The sequence below is a fragment of the Nelumbo nucifera genome, chromosome 7 (genome assembly GCF_055504915.1).
Source record: "Nelumbo nucifera cultivar China Antique chromosome 7, China Antique-T2T, whole genome shotgun sequence".
In the NCBI taxonomy this organism is placed as follows: Eukaryota; Viridiplantae; Streptophyta; class Magnoliopsida; order Proteales; family Nelumbonaceae; genus Nelumbo; species Nelumbo nucifera.
Genome location: NC_142655.1, coordinates 16,919,903 through 16,943,093, shown reverse-complemented (window position 1 = coordinate 16,943,093; position 23,191 = coordinate 16,919,903). Strand labels below are relative to the sequence as shown.

The following is a 23,191-nucleotide window of genomic DNA, read 5'->3' as shown; positions in this document are numbered from 1 at the left end:
TTTCGGTGCTATGACCGTGATCTCTATGGAAATGGCAATATACATTTCTATTTCTGGTATTCGGGTCTCCTCTCATCTGAGGTGGTCACTTCACATAAGTTGCGTCATTGACCACCATAAGGATTTCTGCTCGCTTCGCGTTCAAGGGCGTATAATTTGTCCTTTCAGCTAGTGGAGCACAGAAAGACTAGTATGGCTTTCCTCCTCGAGCTAGCTCTTCCCTTTTCCTCTTGTTGTCCCCATTAGTTGAGGTCTCACCTTCTCTTTTCCTCTTCTCGGATGGATTCTCGCTCTTCTGGTTCAACTCCTCCTCTATTCCAATGAACTGGTCCACGAGCTTGAGGAATTCAATTACATCTTTAGGCTTGTTGGCAACCACATGCCACTTTAATTCTTTGTGTGTGATGCCTCTTTTAACTGCTATGAGCCTCACTACGGGGTCTAGGTTAGGTATCTGCAGGCATGCATCATTGAACCTCTTGATGTAGCTGTGGATAGATTCCCCCTCCCTCTGGACTATGCCGAGAAGGCTTTCTTGGGACCTCAGACACCTCTTGCTGGTGCTGAAGTGTGAGGTGAAAATCTGTACGAACTGCGCCCAACTCTTGGTTGTCCCGGGCGCGAGATTTCTATACCATGTGCGGGCTACCCCCTTAAAAGTAGTGGAGAAAGCTACACACATGCAGGACTCATCCTACCCCGGCTAAGTGCATTTGTGACTGAAAGGAATTTACATGGTCATTCGGATCGAATGACCCATCATACTTGTCTAGGGGAGGTAACTTAAAGTCTTTTGGCATCGGGACGGCCAGGAGTTCAGGAGATAGGGGAGATGGCACGGAGAGGTCTTCACAGTTCCCGAGCTCACCTCTTCTTTCCCCTTGGGTAGTTCGGGCAAGTTCTGAGCTGCAGCTCGGCGAGCTATCCGGCATCGCCTTTGTTGCTTCTTCATCGGCTCCGCATTGGTGCTACTGGCCTCAGTGTTGTCAGGCACAGTCTTTGCAGGGAGCGGCTCGGACTGCTGGCGACAATGGCTGTGGATGGAGGGACCTTGTTTGGAGCCCGCGGCTAGGACCCTGAACCGGTTTTCCGTGAGTGGAACCTCGAGCTGTGAAGGTCGAGGTGATGCGGGTCTAGTAGGCTGAGAATCTCCCGACCTGATTACATGCTGCGAGGTGGGAGGAGTAACTTGTCTCTCCCCCCTGCCGCGGGATGAGACCTGACTCCTAAGAGGATTTTGAATTTGGGAGGTCTCCTCGGCGAGGGGGGCGTTCACTCCGACGGTGGGGCTTAGCTTGCTGTGTGGCATAATGCCGAGGTGAAACTGGCTGTTGGTTCTGAGGTAGCGGTGGAAACTGTTGTTGCTATTGCTATTGATAAACATGGTGCAATACTTGTTGCTGATACAATTGGAACTATTGGACCTGCTGCATTTGAGCTTGTATAGCTCGCATGCAGTGTACCAGATCTTCAAGTTGGTTATGTCCGGCCACCGGGGGAACAGACGATTTGGCAAAGGTTGCACCTACCGTGGAGGGGAGTAGAGTAGTCACTGGTGCCATGATCTGGGGCACGTTCAGAGTAGGGACCCCATCCGCAGAGAGAGGTATGGTGAACTGAATACTGTTGGGATCTGAGGTTGCCCCCATAGGTGTTCATATCAGTGCTGCGTCCGGCGTTGCTAGAGGAAGCCATAGAAACTTGACTAAAAATGCTTGGTGGAAAGAGGCTTTTCGAAGCGCTTCCCAGAGACGACGCCAATTGATGCGTCGTAATCCGGTTGCTCCTAGCTGGCAATGAGGTGGCTTCCGGTTGACGGCGAAGGCGGATGATCTGCACAGAAAATCAGAGAACCCGGGGGTATTTACTCGGTGAGGTCGCTCCGATGCTTAAGTCAGTACTTAGCGAGCTGATAGAAATTTAGAATGTGAAGGCTAGAAGGCAGAGATTATGCGTACCTTGGGCCCTCAAAGGGAGGGCCTTTATATAATGGAGTCCTCGCGGGCTTTGCGGAGTAGTTCCGAAATTATCGTCATGATAAAGTTCGTTTCCGCATTAATTGGGGATAAATGTTATCCACTAATGTCAATCACTTTCACCCGATTCGGGCTGGGAGGTAATGCTAGATATCACGAGGTGTGATCCCACAAAATCCGGGAACCGTAACTTTTAGAACTCCTAGGTGGGTAGATCGATATACCCGAGCTGGTTTTACCCAAACTAATATTCCCGAGCTGATGCTCATACCTCGCAGAATCAAGTACCGGTGTCGTGACCTGGTACCGAAGTACCCCTAGCTCGGGGTAGTTTTAACTCCAGGGAGCCTTAGCTCGGGGTAATAAAGAGTCACTCTGTAGCGAACTGGTAACTTTGTAGCAAGCTGGTCACGCTGAGTTGTCTCTTATGTCGAGTCATGTCCACATGTCCCCTTATCATGAGGTCAGGCCAAATCACCCTCCATCAAGTAGCCAAACAAAAAAAGACCATTTTTAGTCTATTAAACTTTTAAAAACCTAAAAGATCTTTTAAAAAGACTTGTCAAACAGGGCCTTGGTCTATTTGGTATTGCCTTCTCAAATTTCAGTAGGTGTAAGATTAAGTTTCACACATCTATTGAGAAGCCAATGATGCGTTTCTAATTATTTAAGTTAGGGTTGAGATTAGATTGAAGAGATTTCTAGATGATTTTAGTGTTCTCCCTCCACAAGTATAAAGGCTTTTACGACTTACGAGCAAATGGTATAGGCCTTTCACTTTTTAAGAATTCATTAATTGTTGGGGATCCAGGCTGCTTTTGTGTATGTTTTGCATACACAATCATCTGTGGCTTTTGGCGAGGGATTAGGCTTTTTATACCCCTCCCCCAGGCCTCTTTTTTCTCTCACACTTTGATAAAATTTTTGGTGGCTGCCCCTCCATTGGTAGTAAAGTTTGGAATTCAGAATTACTCCTCACAGGGTGCTCCTCACATCGACGTCATAGCATTTGCACTCGCGCACATCATCAACATCTTCCGTAATTGTATGTTGTCATTAATAGGGAATACCAATGTTTTAAAAACTGACCTAAAGAACGAATCGTTTATGACTCTGGGTCGTGGGTCATCAGTTCGACCGGCTGGGTTGAATGGTTCAGTCCGTGCTACACCGGTGCATATATGTATTAATATAAATATATATTTTAGTAATAAATATATAAATATGATTTAGATATGTTATATGTATTATTTTATATTTAATTTATGTTTTTTTATTTTTTATTTATAAAAATATTAGAAATTGCAATTTGAGGTCAAAAAAGGATTTTTTTCACGAAAATAGTAGGGTAAGGTGCCTTGGGACGCATAGATCTCAAGAAGTTACCCAAAATAAAAAAAAAAAAATCACCCCAATTAGACATTAGAGTGCAAATTTATGGCCTTCGAAAATTTACATGCATTGAATGTACAACCCACGACTTGATCATCGGGTCAAATGGATCAACTGCCAAACCGGCCAAATTGAACGATTTTTGACTAAATCAACAGTTTTTAACCGTCTAGCAGGTATTAGCAGGTATTGACTGAATTGACTTAAAATCGTAACTGGGTGATGTTTCAAAAGGTTCGACCCACCAAATCTACAGCGGATTGAAAACATTGTGGAATACACAGCTACAATGTACTATGGATTTGGTATGAGGAACAAATCTGGATTCTAAAATTTGGGGTTAAGAAAAAGAAGGAACAGAAAATAGTAAATAGGATTGTTTTGTACTTAATTTAGACCTTACTGCTAATAAAGTAGGGACTAGAGAGTAAACATGTAACTAAATTAAAAGTTAGAAAAAAAAGGGACCAAGTTAACATGCATCGTCCTAGTTGTGAATTGTGTCCCACATTAGAAAAGAAGTTTTATTAATAAAATTATGCTAATGCAATTATTTCAGCACCTAAGAATGAAAAAAATATATATATTAAAAAATACAAAGTATAGTAAATGATTTTATACAACTCCTCTTGGACACTCTTCTGCAGGAGCTGAAGTTCTTGGAATTCTGTAAGGCCTTAAATTAGCCCAATACTTGTCGGTTTCTTCAATAATCCTTGAAAGTGATGCGAGGTTAGTCACTCATCTCATCAAGTCCAATCGGGATTCTCCTTTGGCACCTTCACACTGTTATCTCTTATTTCGTCTCTGTAATAGAGTATTCCATAGTCCATAATATGCTGCTAAGTATAACCGTTTCATGACCTGGTCTGGTCTGATACTCTCGTATTCCTTAGGTCATCGATTTCCATCGATCTCCAATTGGATGTAATTTTTTTTCTGGTGATTAATGGATTTTGGCCTTGCCTTCGGCCGAAAAAAAAAATCCTGGATAGGGCTATAAATGGATCGGATTCGGCAACAGCCAAATCGGATCCAATTAATGAAAACTGAAATCCGAATTTAATCCAAAATTTGTTCACATGTAAAGATCTGAGATCAGATTCAAATCCTATCATATTCAGATTTAATTAAACTCCACTTCATTTTTTAATATAAAATAATTTAAAAAGTTAATTGCTGTTTAACTTTTATAATATTTTTATATTTTATAAATTAAAGTTAATATCTATATTATATAATCAGATTTGGATTTTAATCTACTGAGATGGAATTAAATCTACATCCAATCCAGTTATTAATCGGATGCAGATTGCAAAATTTGAATCCGACCTTACAATGTAAACAAATAATCCAAGTCTCGGGATAATTGAATCCAATGTTAGACTATCAAAGTCCGTTGATTAGGGGTGGCCACGAGCCAAACTCTTCATGAGCTATTCAAGCTATAAGAGCCGAGCTCAAATATATATATATACATATATATATATATAATAAAAATATTATAATTCTTAATTATTATAATTATTTATTTTTTAAATATCAAAAAAAAAATTTATATATAGTCTTTTATTTTTATAAAATATTTTTTCTCAAATCAAGCTCAAGCCTAACCAAGCTCAAACTCAATGTTCTACCTCGAGCTCGAGCTCGAGCCTCGTACGATTCAGTTCGGCTTGGCTTGAATCCACCCCTACCGTTGATAGTATTCTTCATAATTTTGGATGGCAGGAGCCATGAAAATCTTTGGATGGTGGGATCCATGAAAATTTGGAAATCATCTTTGAACATATAATTAACAATACTGAATTATTAATTTGCTTTTATCAAATTACATACCCTCTTTGGACTCCAAAGACCATGGACATATCCACTAAAACCAGTACATCAAAGCATAAAAGGCAAATAGTAAGTAGAACAGAATCAGCCATATCAAAGCATTGCCTTGCTCCTCCCAAAATGATCATATACAAGATTAGGATTGAGACACTGAGTTGAGAATAATTATGGATGAAGATGCTCGCTGTAATTTCTTCTCTGCTAGGACCCTACAAGACAAAACCAATTAGGATCCTTGAATAACCTAGAACATGCAATTATGTGTTCAACCATATGGTCCCTTCTCATGAAACACTGCAGATGAGAACTCAATCATATCAATATATATTCAATAATGAATATGTGAAATGTGGGTGATTCATTAGTTGACCATATGGCAGGAAAAAAAATTCTAGTAAGGAGAAAAATAAAATGAATAACTAGAATAGAAACAAAAAGAAAGTGTGTTTAATGCTCACCAGTACTTCTGCAAAGATATAGATAGTAGCTGTGCAGGAGGAATTATATTAAAAGAGGAATCATGAAAGATCTGTCAAACAACCATGAGAGTAAGAACGAATTTTTGGGATGTGATTGACCATCCAACGGCATTCACCTCCGTTCTTTCGAATACCCTTTATGAATGTATCATCCATATCCTGCAATTCAAGTTCCTTCAGTTGGGTAAGGTTGTCAATTCCTCTAGGCACTGCTCTTAGCATTGGACAGCATCTTATAACTAGTTTCTGAAGGTTGGGCAATGTGCCTTTGTACAGTATCACCGTACGCAGTTGACACAGTTGTTCAAATTCCAGTATCTTAAGTTTCTTAAATTTCTTTTGCATGAAGTCCAACTTATCTCCACAGTAAGCATCAAGCAACTGAAGCTCCATTAGGCTAGGCAAATCTTGAAGGGCTTCAATGGGATTATCCTTTAACTTTGACCACTTCAGGCGTATCCTGACCAGGTTGTGAAGTTCTGAAATCCATCTGGGCATGCTTTGAAGGTGCCCCTTCAGATATAAACGTTGAAGATGGATAGGGGGATTAGACATAGTCTGTAGATGAAGACGTTCCTCCATTCTTTGTGATGATATGCTTAAACTATGAAGGCTCTGCATCTTCTCAATGGAGAGACACAAATCTTTCCCACTTTCTCCTTCCAGTTCGACAATCCCCAATTTCCTTAGTTGGGTCAAATTTTTCAAGTCTTGGACAATTCCAGTGTGCTTGCTTGCTTTTACAAAAGCTAGCTTCTGTAAAGCAGTTAAGCCACCAATTTTCTCATGCACACCAACACCTCTTACACAATCGAAAGCCGCATAGTTTTGAAAGTCGTACCGATAGACTAAAAGATGGCGTAGCCGATGAAGATGGGCAATTTTAGAGGGCAATTGAGTGATGAATGTATGCTTAAGATCCAAAGTTTCAAGGTTTACAAGCTTACCAATCGACTTGGGCAGATTTTTGACCCTGGTATTCCTCAAACTTAGATACCTTAACAGAAGTAGATCATCAATTCCATTAGGAAAAGTATCCAAAGGTGCATTCTCCAAATCCAAAACCTTCAAGAGCCTAAAGTTTGAAATAACTTTGTGGATAAAGGAGGAGGATGAAGATGATCCATCCATTGAAAACCTGAAAAAGGTTCGAACATATGGGTAGGAGCCCCAATTGTAAGTTAAATTCCTGCAATAACCACCATGAACAGATAAGCGGCGCACTTGGTTTTCCAAATTTGTGTTTGGCTCTTTCAAGATTTTAAGAAAGTTTTCATCGTCAGCCCTTGAAACTATGATGTCATTCATCAAATAATGAAGCCTGCAAGTCCTGGGTCGTCCATCAATCTCTGTCTCCTCGACATGTACCAAGTTCCTCTCGATAAGATAATTGAGGTAATCCTCTGCAACTTCTTCAAATGTTCTGCCACTCGTTTGTTCTATGAACCCCTCAGCTATCCATAACCGAATCAACCTTCTACAACTAACACTATAACCCCTTGGAAAAATGCCAAGGTACAAGAGACAATAGGTATAGTGGTAGGAGGACAGATTATTGAAACTAAGAGATAATAGTTTGGTAATACATGAAAGATGTTCATTACTTGCTAGCTCAAATCCAAGAGTATCATCCAGCTTTCCCCAATCAAACATGGTTTTTCTTTTGTTACTTCGCACTAGTTTACCTATTTGATCAATTGCAAGAGGCAATCTTTCACACCTTCTCACAGTTTTTTCAGCCCACACCTTCTGTTCTGAAGGGCATTCTGCAAAGGTTGATGAGAAGGCCCTCTTGCACAGGAGCTCCTGTGCATCCTTGGGAGATAGGGGTTGGAGATTATAGACATGACCACAGGATCCTATACAAGAATTGGCAACATCATTTCTACGCGTTGTAACAATTATTCTACTACCACATCCATCATTTGGCAACAAACATCTTAAGTATTCCCAAATATCTGGGCCCCAAATATCATCAAAAACAACCAGGAACCTTTTTTGCTGCAAATAATCCTTCACCTTGGCCGTTAGTTCAAATGAGTTTGTTGAAAGGATCAAATGTTGTTCAGCTTCTGCATTTCCCCAACTTGATGATGGGGAAAATTGGGATAGCAAGTGTCTTAAGATCTCTGTTTTTCTGTATGATTGCCCCACTGTGACCCAAGCCTGGCATTCAAAGGTTCCTTTTAACAATTTGTACACCTTTCTGACAAGGGTTGTCTTCCCCAAACCGCCCATCCCAGCCACAGAGATTACAGTAGTCGTTAGTCCTGGTTCCTTTAACAAGGAAATCAGCTGACGTTCTGGTTTGTCAAAGCCCACAATCTGAGATTCATCACAGAGATAGGAAGCCACTTTGGGAAACTGTCGTGTTTCAATAGAGGTAGTAGAACCAGCTGGGGATTGACTTGAGATGATCTTTGTGTATCTTTTTCTTTTTTCCTTGAGTTCTTTCCGAATATCTTCTATCTGTTTGGCCATGGAATGGAAAGATATCAAGTTCCCAAGAAACCGAGGGAGCTTATGAGAGTGTGGGGTGGCATAAAGCTTGTACTCGTCTAAAACATTTTCGATATCATAAGCTAAAGTCCCAACCTGTTTTATCCATGTCTTCAAACTTCTGTTGCCCTCTTGCTTTGTGTATGCTTCGCTTAACTCTTCTTGAATACTCTTTAATTCATCTTTGAGATTTATGACATGACCGCGAATGCCTCGTATCAGCTCTACTTCTCCCACCACCAAGCGCAAGTTGTCGAGTAGAAAGGCCACTGCACCCAACTCCATGACCTGACCTCTCTCTCTCTCTCTGGTAATTTGTTGTCAAAGAAATGCTTCTAGTCTGCCATTGACGTGAAGGAGGAAGACTCCATTAGGAAGGACATGGGCGAAAGGCAATGCAGCTTACTTGCATATGGAAATTATTGAACTTTGTCAAACAAGAAGATTTTGAATTAGGGACAACCATGAAACATGGATCGGCCGCATCATCTCTCTAAGTGGATGAGATTAACAGGACGTCTAACAAAGTGATGGAATTGTCACTTTTAGTCAACTTCTTCCTCATTGATGACTGCATGGCTTTCATATATGTGGACAAGTGCGGTGTACAGACTACTACTTGAGTTGAGCCTCTTATCAAATGGATGGTGGGATCTGTTATAAATCCATAAATACCAAAAATTAGATACCAAGCTCCACAGAAATGGAATTTGAGAAGAAAATATCCAATATAAAAACAAGTTGTTGTATTCTATTTTATTGTTATTATATTATTTTGACAAAATAATGGCACAAATGCCAAAAATCCCATTTGATACAAATATTAAATAAGAATATATAGGTGATATAAGTATAATTATAATATTTAGTAATAATGCTAAAATCTATAGCTGCATATGATAATGTTTTGGGTAAATTGTAGATTAGGTAACCTGTACTTTGGATTTTAGGGCCTGAACTCTCAAATGAAGTTTCAGAAATATACATTTAAGTCCAACTCCGCTAAACTAACACTATTATGAGTGGTAAAATTACAAAAATGTCCATGTTTTTATTCTCTTTTTTTACTATTCATCTTCTTCCTTCAAAGGCAAACCAACTGCAGCAAAGTCAATTCATCCCACAGGGCACCTATATATAGTTTACCCTTTTTTTTGGTTGTCATGTCATGAGCATACTTTTTGGTTTCATTTTTGCAACCAATTTACTCATTGCTGGTTCTTTTACATGGAAGTGTAAAATGACATTTTTTATCATAACATCTGTTTGACTAAAATAATTAAAAGAGAAAAAAAAAACAAAATGTTGATTTGAAATAGTTAGAGATAAAAAGTAAAATATAAAATAATAGGTAAAAATACAGAAAGAATAAATTAGTAGAAAATAAAAGAAGGTAGCACAAAATAAAAATATATAATTATAGACAAAAACTGTTTTCTATTAATGTCTATTTCACTTATTTTTTTTCTGCTTTTTTGCTTCTTTTAAGTTTTTTAGTACTTTTTGTTTTATTTTTGGAATAAAATAATGTGGGAAAGACAGGGAGGTTTTGTTTCTAAAAGGATGATATGTACAAGAGTTTTTATAGATATTTTTTTGATAAAAGAACTAATTCTCAAATGGACATACGAATGGTTCCCAATGGAAGGTGCATTAGGTAAAATGGTAGAGGAGTGTAGAGAGAATGTCTTAATAATACACTAACTACACATTGGGTAAATTGCTAAAACTTCCCCTGAGGTTTGGTAATTCCAATCACCTCCCTTGAACTTTTGGACATAGTTGCAAGTAGACCCCCTTTGTTAGAATCCTCTAAAAAGAGGCATGAAAATGTCTAAAATACCCATTCAGTTACTTTTGACCAAAATGTTTATTTTCCAAATCTTCTCTTCCTATGAAGCACTAGCCCAAACTTTTTCAATCTCTCTTTTGAAATTGATTTATTTTTCAATTTTTCTCTTCATATCAATCACCTAAAGGTAAAGCTGCAACTTTAAATTCTCTTTTTTTTGTTTATGATGTTTAGATTGTTTTTTTTTTCTTTTAAAAACCAACCTCAATAATAACTGCATGGGTACTTTAGACATTTCCATGCCTTTTGTTAGAGGATTCTAGTAGAGGGGGTCTACTTGTAACCATATCATAAAGCTCAGGGGCAATATGGGAATGGAGGAGAATGAAGCTTGGGAGAACAACCAAGATAATGAAATTAATGATGATCAAGTGTTGACTGATCAATACAACAGGGGTTCAGATCTTGCAGATAAAAGGACAATATGGGTCCAGTTGCAAATCCAGTTGGAAATGTGGATTGTGATTTGGAACGTTAGAGGGACTAGTCAGGATGCCATGTACTTGAAATCACTAGATCTCATAAACCGGGTGTCTATTTTCTTATGGAAACTAGAGTCAATCCTAATCGAGCAAAAAAAATTATTGAGTCTCTTCCTTTTGATAGTTATTTTGTTGTTAACTCTGTGGGTTTTTCTCGGGGTCTCTAGATATTATGGGACTCAAGACAATGTATTCTAAATGTTATTTTATCTAATGATAGGATTATTCATGCTTTTATTAACGACCACTGAATTGGCTTAACACTTTTGTTTATGCCCCTCCCAACAAGCAAGAATGGATGGTTGCTTGGAATTGGATTAAAGAAATTGTTGATAGCATAGACGGAGTGTGTGCCTTATTGGTGATTTTAATTTGTTTAGAGATAGCTCTAATAAAAGTGGGGGAAGGAGTGTTCTCCCTAGTCAAACACGTGAGTTTAATAGCTTTATTAGTTAATGTAATCTTTTTGATTTGGACATGAGGGGTAAGCAATTTACTTGGAAAAATTCTTTTACTAAGGAACGACTATATTAGATTTTAATCAATGATAATTGGAGGCAGGAATTTCCTAATGGCTACCTTATTAATCTTCCTTTTGATGAAGTTATTAATGATACTAATCAATGTATCATAGATGATATCAATGATAACCTAATTAAAAATGTAACTAAAAACGAGATTCTTGATACTCTTCTTATCATTCTTGGTCTTAAGGCTCTTGGTCCCGATGGTTTAAATGCCCTTTTCTTTACAAAATTTCTGATCTATAATTGGCGATTCTGTCTGCAAGAGTCAAAGTTTTCTTCCATTCTGGAAAAATGAATAGAGTGATTAATGAAACTTTCATTTCATTAATTCCCAAAACCAATAACCCTAAAATGGTTAATGGTTTTCATCCTATCAGTCTATGTAATGGTTCTCATTTCTCACGAGATGTTTTATTCTATCAAGAAAAAGAAAGGATGTTCGGGTGTATTAACTTGTAAAGTTGATATGGAAAAGGCTTATGACAAGATTGAATGGATTTTGTTGAGAAAGTGCTGACCAAATTTGGATTCCATTACTAATAAATAAAATGGGTTATGGAATGTGCCAATATTATTCCTTTTCAGATTTTGATTAATGGCTCACCTACTCAGGAGTTTACTTCTACTAGAGGCATTAGACTGTGGGATCCTCTCTAACCGTATATTTTTATTATATGTGCAAATGCCCTAGGAAGCTTGAAAGAGAACATATTTTTGGGAAAAACTTATTGGTTGCAAAGTGTCTCGCGGAGGTCCTACAATTCTAATCCTTCAATTTGTAGATGACTGCATCATCTTTGATAAAACCTTGGTAAATGCATTACTTAAAATCAAAGAGATGGATAATTTTGCCAAGGCCTCTGGGAAATGCCCTATTTATTCTAATTTGGTACTATATTTTTCAAGGAACATTCATTCTAGACTTACAAAAATTATGTCAAGAATTCTAAAAATTTCTTTGGAATCCATAAGGACTTGTACTTGGGTGCTCATCTTATTGATGGAGAGTATCCAAGAAACATTCAAAAATCTCGAGAGGATGGAGAGAAAACTGGTTGGGTGGAAAATGAACTCTCTCTTTCTCTTGCGGGCAAGTTAAATCTAGTCGATTCTACTACTTGCATGATGCCCCAATTTGTTAAAAGACCTTTCAAAATTCCTAGAAATGTTTGCACACCTAAAATTTGGCATGGTCTTGGGATCAAAAATCTTAAATGGATAACAATGCTTGTCTTGCAAAATTTGGTTGGTAGATTTTGACTGACTAAGAAAATTTGTGGGTGAAGGTGGTATCAAATAATTACCTCAAAAGATAAAATTTTTTGGGAAGCCACTACTAGAAAGGTTATTTCTTGAGCTTGGAGAGGTATCCTATCTTCAAGGGATGTGATTAAGAGGGGTATTTGTTGGGTCATTTGTGATGGTAAAAAGGCTAAATTTTGGATATGATTGATGCTTGGACTGGTAGTACCCCTCTTGTCAACGAGGTGAATCAAAATCATATTGAGAATTTGGATCTATTATCACTTGCTCTTAACAATAAACTCCCCACTAAAAATCTTCTTATTCATAGGGTTGTAACATTTTGTGCCATTTGTGGTGAGGATGAGAATTTGGACCACATTGTTTTTTAAATGCTCATATGCCAAACAAGTGTGGATGACCTTGGATCTAATGATGAGATTGTCCTAATGTTGATGATAACTCAATTCGGGAGTGGTGGGTTAAAATTTCTAACAACTTAATGGTTATTGCTTGCCATTAATTGAAGAAAAATATGTGGTAATCTTGTGGTTCCTTTATGGAAACAAAAAAGTTTTTAATAATAATCCGATGCCCCTCTTATCCTAATTGAAAGAGTTCTTAATTTCCTTATTGATATGAAATCTTGATTGGGTGAGGATCAGGTTTATGTGAATAATCATGATAAAGAATGGTTTCCTATTCTGTGGAAAAGTCCTCAAGAGGAGAGTATTAAGATTAATTTTGATGCCTCTTGTGGGTTAAATGGCTCTGCTCTGTAGCATGCATTGCTAGGGTCTTGAGTATAAAAGTATATTCTATTGGCGTAATGACTATTAACCTTGCCAAAGCATGGGTAGCTTGGGAAGCCCACAATTTTGCTCTCATCTTTCATGATCTACCTATTACTATTGAGGGTGATTCCAAGCTCGTCATCGACTATCTGCTTCAAAAAGGTGCCCTCCTGTTGAGATTAAGGAACATCATTGAAGAGTGTAATCGTCTAGGCATGTGGATGAATCATAATGTTAGGTATTGTCATGTTTATTGCGAAGCTAATCAAGCGACAGATTGATTAACTCATTAAGTAATTTGTGATCGTTATTTATCTATTAATGAGCTTCCGATAGGCTTAGAGTTCACTTCTTTTTGTAATGCTTGGGGACATGCTAGCCCTCGTCTTGTGTAACCCCTTCTGTTTTAATAAAAAAAAGAAAAATCATGACGTTCAAGGGAGGTGATTGCAATTACCAAACTTCAGGAAAGGTTTCAGCAATGGTCAAAAATTTCAAAGAGATTTCAACAATTTACCATAATATTTATGTAAAACTACTGATGATGTCTTAGGGGGTGTTTGATTGCACTTTTTAGATGTTTGAATATGAAAACATTGCTTTTTTAGATCCTCACACTTGTTTGGTTTCTCCTCTTAAACTTGATCTGAATCTTACTTTCAGATCTGAAAACTGTAGACCTTGGGCCGACTCTTAACGAGCTCAGACATGTTTCAAAGCTAGTGCATAGTTGAATCTACCCTTCTAATTTTTTCAAAATGATGTGTGCTACCCTTGATTACCCCCAGATCTAAAAGATCTAATCATTTTTGTGTTTTCTTAGAGAGGAAGAATGCCTCTCTCTCTCTCTCTTTCTCTCTCTCTCTCTCTCTCGCTCTCTCCCCTGTCTTCCTGCCACCACCGTTGCAAGTTGTAGCATCGGTTCTCTCTCTCTCTCTCTCTCTCTCTCTCTCTCCCTGTTTTCCCACTTCCCACCACCAGTGAGAAGATTCTTGTGCGAGTCTCGACACCTAAGAAGAGGATGCCCCATGTTGGATGTCGGCCTTCTAGTGGGATTTCGGTTTAAAACTGAGAAATGATTTCCAATGAACGGTCGTTGTTGTTCGGGTCTACCTAGCTGGCAGAGAAGACGGAGAACAAGGGATCTGCATCCTATTTTGGAGCATTGCAATTGCAGTGGAATCTGATGGGCGAACAAAAACAGGGAGAAGAAAGAGGTGCAAGGGAGAGAGAGATCTGATAGGCAAATGGAAGAGGGAGTGAGTGAAAGGGTTAGAGAGAGATGTCGGAGAGAAAGGAAGGGAGAAATGGCCTAGAGATGGGTAGCCGCTATTGAGTTTGAATCCTCCACTACAACACTTGCAACGGCGATGATGAAAAACAAAAGAAGGGGAGGAGGAAAATGCCAGGAGGAAGAAGAAGAGGAAAGAGAGGAAAAGTGAGAGAGAACGAATGGAGACCCACTATTGGTTCACCGCCGTTGTCGAGAGGAAGGGGTGAGTGCACAATATTGAATAGTGTATTCCGGTGAATCTATGAAGATGAAGAAGAAAGAAAAAAAAAATATTGAGGAAAGAAGAAGGAAGAGAGAAAGATAGCAGCCAAAGATGGTGGTTTGTAGCTCTCTCTCTCGCTCCCCTGTCTTCTTGCCACCACCACCGCCGCTGCAACTTGCAACAGCGGTGGTTGGGTGAGTAATAATATTAAAATAATAATTATAATTATAATTATAATTATAATTGTAATTGTAATTATTAATAATAATAAATTATTTTACTAATTATTAATTATTTTAATATTTTTTAAACATTAATTATTTTTATTAATTTTACTTGTGTTATTTATTAATTATTAATTATTTTTATTAACTAGTAATTTTTAATTATTTCATTAATTTTATTTGTGTAAATTATTAATTATTTTAATATTTTTGTAGTTATTAATTATTTTTTTATTTTGATTGTTTCATTTATTAATTATTAATTATTAACTTATTATTTTTATTTGTATTGTTTCAATATTATTTTGAGGTTGAAAAATATTTTTTTATGAGATAATGCAAATTTAACTCAACATTTCCAAATAGTATATTGTAGGGGTAAAATAGTAAAGTCAGTAAATTTTAGATGGTAAAGTGTTGATCCAACACAAACAAACTTATGGATTCAAAGCTTCTAAAAGGTAGAAAAGCACTTATGCTTCTTTTCAAATTTTAGACAAAAAATACCTTTTCAACTTTTCAGATCTGAAATTTCATATTTATCAAACGTCACTCTAGTAAATGACTCTTTTTACTACAAAAACATAGTAAATGGCTTTTTTTTTTTTCTTGTGTGCTTGGGTGATTTTTAGAATCTAGAATAGGGTGATTGTGGGCCAGGACCGGGCCTAGTCTGGCTTAGCATCTATAACACCTATAACAAGGGCATAGCCCAAGCATGGTCCTCGACAAGCACACACATGGGGCCCATAAACTTTAATATAATGTCTTATTTTTCTTTCTACAATGTTTTTTCTTTTTTTTTTTTAACCCTGCCACAGTCTGAAGTGTTTTTCCTTGCAAATAAACAGGTCTACGATTCAAACATTCATTCAATGTTTCAACTTGTAATATCATAATAGTAATGACAAAAAAATTAAAAAATGAAAGAAACTAGCAAATAATATATAAAAATTAGAAAATAATATATAATAAAAATATTATATATGATGCTTTTATTTTTATATATAATAATAATTCTTTATTTTTTAAATATCAAATAAAAAATATTTATATATATATTTTTTATTTTTATAAAATATTTTTCTCAAGTCAAACTTGAGCCGAGCCAAGCTTGAGCTTATAAGCTTTTGACTTGAGCCAAGTTCGAGCTCAAGATTCTACCTTGAACTGAGCTCAAGTTCGAGCCTCGTTTTGCCTTGGTGAGCCAAGCTGAATAGCTTAGCTCGAATCCACCCCTAGTTAGAGGTTGGTGGGAGAATTGGAGCCAGAATTGTGATGGTGACGTAGGGGGTGTTCGGTAAAAAGTGGTTTTGTATTGTGTTGTATTTTAGAATGGTCAATATAAATTTGAGAGAGATTTTCTTTCTGAAATGTTTTCTCAAAGTCTTTGTAGGGTCAATACAAATTGTTATTTTTACATAAAATGTTAAATTTGATATTATACATTTTACTAATTGAAATGACATTTATATATGATGTGACAATACACAATTCTCACAAATTGTATGATCAACCTAAAATGAAACACAACCCAATACGAATATATACCAAACACCCCCTTAACAGTGTCAGGATTACTTATGAAACCAACCAGGTCAATGATGGACGATGGGTTAAAAACATGAGTCCAGATTTATGAAGTGATTGATGTTCCTGATGCATGGATGTAGTATCTTGTGGATAGCATATCCAGCACTAAAAGAATCGGTTCTCTACCTACCAAGTAATAATTTTAGCAGGCTGCAACCTGCCTGATATAAATAGATGGTGGACTTTTCAGTCCCAAGGCACATCGTTGGTATTAGACCTGTTCATGGGCCGGGTTGGGTCGGGCTTTTACTATTTATTAATAGAAATATGTTAGGCCCGAGCCCAAGCCCGGTCCTAATAAAAAGCCCGAAGCCCGACTTAATAAAAAAAATTAGAAATTTTTCCTATTCAATAATTAATATAAATCAGAATTTATTTACATTAAAAAATATATATAAATTCAAAATTATTAATATTAAAAAATATATATAAAGAAGGGAAAGAGGATGTGGAGAAGAAGAATTTGGTTGAAAAAAGAAGGGAAAGAGGTGAAAAAAAGAGGGGTATTCAACTAGGTTTTTTAGGTTTATTTATAGGTCGGGCCGGGCCGGGCTCGGGCCGGACTATTTTGGCAAATCCCGAGCCCGGCTCGAATTTATTGCAGGCCGGGCTTTTTAGCCCGAGATTAAGCCCGCGGGCCTATATACCTGTTCAAGCCCGTCCGGGGACCGGACCGGGCCGGGCCGTCGGGCCAGCCAGCCCATGAATAGGTCTAGTTGGTATAGCATATGGTTATCCAAATCAGGGCTGAAGACAAAATCATGTATATTGGACTGAGTTATTTATATCATGAGAGAACATATCAGTGTTAGTACAAATAGGGCCCATGGTGAACACACAATCACTCTTAATAGGTGGTAGCCCGAATTAAATGAACCTGCCTATCAGCCCCATTTGGCTTGGCTGGAAGGCTGAAACTTTGGTTGGGGCCAGAATTAAATAACCTCGGTCAGAGATCCTTATTAATTTCCATCCCCGTCCCCGCCCTAACGATGCAATCCCCATCTCTGGTTGGCTAACTCTATCAGGTCAGGGAGGTCGAATACATGACGGGAATGAGAAAAATGTCATCCCTAGCTAATTCAGCTAAATTGGTTCAACTACTTTGAAATACTCCAAATATACTATTCAAATGGACAATCCCTCAATTGAAATTCATTATACCTACCTGAACGCTACCAACACCTGTCCACAAAGACATTACATCCGCACATTAATTGTAGTGTGCCACTGTAGTGATTGTATTCTTTAGTGTTGTGGGTAGTATAGGTAGCATTTTTGTGGGTTGCAGATCTTGACTGCTTCAAATAGCTGCTGATTGACAGCCAACTGAACTCTCCGGGTTTTCCACCAAATATATGTTATAGGCTGTTCATTTGGAACCCATCTCAGAAAGTCGGAAGCTGCTGCATGCGCTTCCGCCCTCCCAAAAAAGCACTTAGAATATGATCAAAATCATCAAGTTTGTAGTTTTGCTACCAAATTTTGATAATAATGGAGAGAAGATCTATATGAAAGCTATTAAGAATAGATGGAGAACAAAAGTAGTACAACTTACTTGGTTAGAAGCCACCTAATCATGCTGACCTCTTATACACCAGACTCCAATGATAAACTTGTAGGGATCCGAAATCATTTTAATTAAACCTAATAAATTAGAAAAAAAAAAAAAACAGTAATCTCTAAACATCATGGAGATTCCTGATTTAACTGAACATGCGGATAACAGATTCAAAAGAAAAAGAAAGATACAAATACCTGCAGCTGCAGGAAATTGTTGAATTTGAAAGCTTGTACTCTGATTCTTGTTTCTACATTTTTTTTCTTTGTATGGGAATCTTCTCTTGGCTGCTTTTGCGATGAGGATGGAGATCTCCCTCTTCATGAATGTGTGTATATTAGGCGTCAAGAGTTGATAATGGTTAATAAAATTTGAGGTGGTCATCCCTCTACCTGGAAAAAAAGATTGGGACTAAAGAAAAAAGGAGTTGACCTTAAGGCGGCTTAGAAAATAAATAAGAACAAACTAAGGGTCGTCTTAAAACCTTAAAAAAAAAAAAAAATTGACCTTAAGACAGCTTAGAAAATAAATAAAAACAAGGTAAGGGTCGTATTAAAAAAAAAATTGACCTTAAGACAGTTTAGAAAATAAATAAAAACAAGGTAAGCGTCGTATTAAAAAAAAAAAAGAATTGACCTTAAGACGACTTATAAAATAAATAAAAAGAAGGGTCATTAACCTCAGCATAATTGAAAACACATAACAATAAAAATAAAAGAGGGGTTATATGGTGAAAGTTGATTCTCGTATAAATTTCCACATACTAGCATTTGCCTCAAAACAATTTGATCGCCACTCGCCCTAGGATTAAATGAATACCAAATGCTTATTCAAGGATCACAGTAGACTGTCAAGAATTTGGTTCACTCAGTTTCCATCAAAAGCCAGCTCATCATATAATATATGCATAAATTCCAATAAAAAACTTATTTGTGTAAAAAATCACTTCCCTTGGTGTAGGTATTTATTTTATGGGAAAATTCTCGATAGGTATCTTGTACTTTAGGTCAAGTGCCAATTTAGTACTCGTACTTTAAATCGCGATAATTTAGTACTTAAATTTTCAATTTGCAATAATTTGATACCCGACATTAGATTTCCATCGGTTAGAAGATAAAAAGTCTTAAATACCCCCATAGTGTTATTTCGATCGATTAAAATTACTATAGGAATTGGGCAATCCTTGGAACTATTGTTCATATTTGCATCTATCGAGAATCCGAAAACCAACTCCCTCATGCCGGTAGTGTCAAGCAAATGCGCCGCCAAGAAAGTTGATTTCGACATACACGATGTCAGAAAATTATTGCACTGCCGAGAATCCGAGAACTAGTGTCGTTTTTGGAGCACGGCTCCTATTGTCCGTCACTGGAACACCCACTGTTTACTCAGCTGTTGCCGGAGAAGATGACTTGTTGCCGGCACCGAAGAGACAACCAGGGTGGATCGTGATATTCAATAGAGGCCAATTCAGAAGGAGAGAAGAAAAAGCCGGAAGGGAAACCCATCTGAGATGTTGTTCTTCTTATTAGGGAGAAGGGTATGCTGCAGGAACCAAAGAGAGTAACAGAGGAGTTTCACCGCTGCAACTCCTCTATTTCAGTATCTCCTCTCCGTTGAGGAGTACATGCTCGACAAGGACCTGCCTTAGTTTTTGCATAAGTGGGTACGTCACGCTGCATGGGTCATCGATGAAGGCGAAGACGTACTTGTAGTCGACGACCTTGAGCAAATCCTTCTCGCAGAACCTGGATGGGTGAAGCTCCCCGTTGACGCCCATGGTGAGAACCCTCTTGGCCACTTGGCTCACTGCTTTCTTGACTATGCTATTCAGTATCTCCTCCAAGTGCCTCAAATCGATTGCTTGGCACAATGCAACCATGTATGTTGCAGACATGAGCTTCAGGATGTCGACGACTTCCGCTGTCTTTCTGGAAGAGATCAAGCCCAAGGAGTTGCCGTCCTGGTTGCGTTGCTCTGCCCAAGGAGTTCACGTTGTTCATCTTATTCACACTATTCATCTAGAATAAAGACAACAGGAGTTCTCCTCTTTCGTTTGCTCAACCCAGAACGAAGACAACAAGGGATTAGGGAAGTAAAAAGGGTAAAGGATAATTTTGGTATTTTAAAATTTTTAATCTGCATGTGAGTCTTCTAATAAATGAAAATCTAACGTGGAGTATCAAATTGTCGTAAATTAAAAGTTTGGATACTAGATTGTCGCAATTTAAACTATGGATACCAAATTAGCATTAGGCCTAAAGTACAGGGTACTTATCAAAAATTTTCCCTTATTTTATAGATTTTGCTATAGCCACACCTCCACAGGTATAGTTCAGAACAAAATAATAATAATAATAATAATAAAGGGATAATAATAATAATAATAATAAATAGACTGTACTCCCCCTCAAAATCTGAAATTACAGCCACTTTCTAATTAACCAATAGCCCCTACAAAGGGAATTTAATATATGAGGTTAACATTTGTTTTTGTTTTGAAAAAAAAAAAAAGAAACCAAACATTTTTGATGAACACGTGATGTTTGGTATCATTGCGCCTCATTCAAGCCACATCAAATCATTGATGAATTTATTGTTTGGTTGTTTGATTTCACAGAAATTCGCCAATTGCTTAGAAAACAATTATGACATCTGACGTGAATAACGGAGATAGTTCCTATAAATTAAAAATCAATATTGATAATCACTACCAAATAATCTCATTGTGGATTTCTCATAAAATGACTGACATGACATCAGTCGTACCAAACAAACAATTTCTCTAGTTTATGAGAAATTAGTGATTTTAGAAATTGGTGATTTATGAGAAATCTCATCGGAGAAATTGGCAACAGTATCAAACATCATCTAAAATGTTCAAAATTTAAAAGGTAGTTAATCCATTCAAGAGGTATACACTTAGGTCTGAAGTACGATCTTATTTTGTTGGATTTGGATATCCCCATTTTGGATTGAATAATAGAGTCCGATTAAAAATCGGATCGAATTCAGATCACTCCCTATCCGGTCCGAAAGGGATCCACAATATATGTTATTTATTTATTCATAAATATGTTATTTATACTGCATTTTTTGTAATTTTTTATAAAAAACATATATATATATATATATATATATAGTTGAAGTATTTTTTCTTATTTAAGCTGTTATCTCTTTTTTCCTTGTAATAATTTATTAAAAATTTAAAAATTTAACCAGATCATATCAGATTCAGATATCTAATATCCTTCCCTAAATCCAAGAAAGGAAAGAAGGATTAAAAACAAAGCCTAAATTTCCAAATATAAACACTGTTAATAATAATGATTGGTTACCACTTTCTTCATGAGATCGTACTACTGCACACCAATCAGTGATTTAGTTAATTTATTACCCCATATAATCGAAACGAATATTCAAGCAATATTCTAATTTAAATTGGATTTAAATTCAATCCATGAGGCTATAATACAGAACCGTCAACTACCCAAAATGAAACAGACTGATTTTTCTTTATTCCTTCTCAAGTAAAGTGGAGTCACACAATTTTACTTTCTATTTACTTCTTGAAAAATTAAAAAACCATAGGCATCAAGACTTTTTTTTTATCTATTTCAGATAAAATGGAGATCATATCATTCTGCTTATGGCATTGCAAGGCACCAATTGGTGGTTGGTTATAAGGTCTCCTGCTGGTTGTAGTGGAGACTTGGGATCGAGTCCCGCCTGCAATATAAATTGGGCTGGGGAGGTCTATGGGTTTGGGGTATGGGCTATCCCCGATATGTAACCCCTTTGAACGAAAAGGATGTGGTAGTTGTCTTTATATAAAATAAATGGCAAATACCCCTTTAATGTTCATATATGCCAATTATTTGTGTATATATATATATATTTGGTTCATTTACTTATTTTAAATATTTTGTCACTTTTATAAATGATACTAGCGAGAGGATGAGCACGGACGAGTAATACCGAGTAAGTGGGAGAATAAAAAAAGAAGAATAGAAGTAGTTGTGGGATCTGAATCCGGATCTCTAATGTAATGAACCAACTAATCTTTGAAAAATATATATTACATAACAAAGAGAAGAAATACAAATTTTATATGCATGAGCACAGAAATACAAATAATTCCCAAAAGTTATTAAACATATAATTCCCAAAAGAAATACAAATTTTATATGTATCATAATGGAACCATCTTACAAACAAAGTCATCAAACATGCTATTCATCTTGTGAACTGATGTTGTGCGCTCTGGGAGCTCCTATCTGGAAGGTTGATTAGGCATGCTCACGTGGCAAGTTGGATGAAACTTCAAAACAAGGTTCAGAGAGACCGGAGTGGATGACCCGGTGAAATTGCTCCGATGCTTAAGTCAGTATTCTTATTGTGGTTGCGAGCTAAAGTTTGAGTGTTAGAGAGCTTGAATATAAGTAATCGCGTGTACCTCCTTGTTTCATTGGTGTTAATGCTTTTATATAGGCTTTATTTGACGTGGACTTCATGTCCTGCAACCGAGATTTCTAGGAAATCGTCTAACTAGTCCAAGATACCATGTGTCACTATATGATTGGAGGGCCAAATCCGCCCTCATCATGAACCAACCAACAAGTTTTGTGAAATAATGCATGTGTTCAACATATGAAACTATCCTCAAGGGAGCACTTACGATAATAGAAAATGACGGGCAATGGTTAGTGGAGATTCATTACATAGGTGAATCTCCATTATACATGCCCATGACTGTCGGTGGTTAGTGGAGATTCAAATTCCAAGGCTGTATAACTGGTAATGGTGTAGAAATTGTTGGTGGAAAATCCTACATGAGACGAACCCAAGCAACAGAGATCTAGACAAAATGAATTAGAATTCTATCATCAATCTATGTACAAAAAAATGAATAAAAGCCTCGATGGGATAATAATAAGAAATAAAAATAGAATATGACAGGCAGAACAAATATGAAAATGAAGAACAAAGGAAGAGAGGCCGATATGATCGTCTATGGCATTGACTGTCCGATCATAGGTGAGTCTTGACCGGTCATTTCCATGGCTGCCAATGGTTACTAAAAAGTCCAGTGGCGTTTCAATGAAACTCTGTTCCCTACTTTTCCTGAAATTGGATCAGGGGAGTGTGGATATTGAAGCTTGCCACAAATTATGAGGGATTTAGGAGATGACCTCTTTGATGCTTGTTAGAGAAAAAAATGCTGAATTTTCCAAA

General features: G+C 37.1%; 1 protein-coding gene across 1 annotated transcript in view; it reads right to left on the bottom strand.

Annotated features, from left to right (window-relative positions):
- Positions 1-18,508, bottom strand: part of LOC104607883 (uncharacterized) — a 32,605-nt gene extending 14,097 nt beyond the window's left edge. Inside the window, exons 1-4 of the mRNA XM_088892241.1 lie at positions 18,154-18,508; positions 17,954-18,042; positions 5,732-8,839; positions 5,208-5,416 (exon numbers count right to left, since the gene is read on the bottom strand). Of these exons, the coding sequence (XP_088748367.1) occupies positions 5,208-5,416; positions 5,732-8,470 (2,948 nt within the window). The 5' untranslated portion in view covers positions 8,471-8,839; positions 17,954-18,042; positions 18,154-18,508. The remainder of the gene's footprint in view (positions 1-5,207; positions 5,417-5,731; positions 8,840-17,953; positions 18,043-18,153) is intronic.
- Between the last annotated feature and the right edge of the window lie 4,683 nt (positions 18,509-23,191).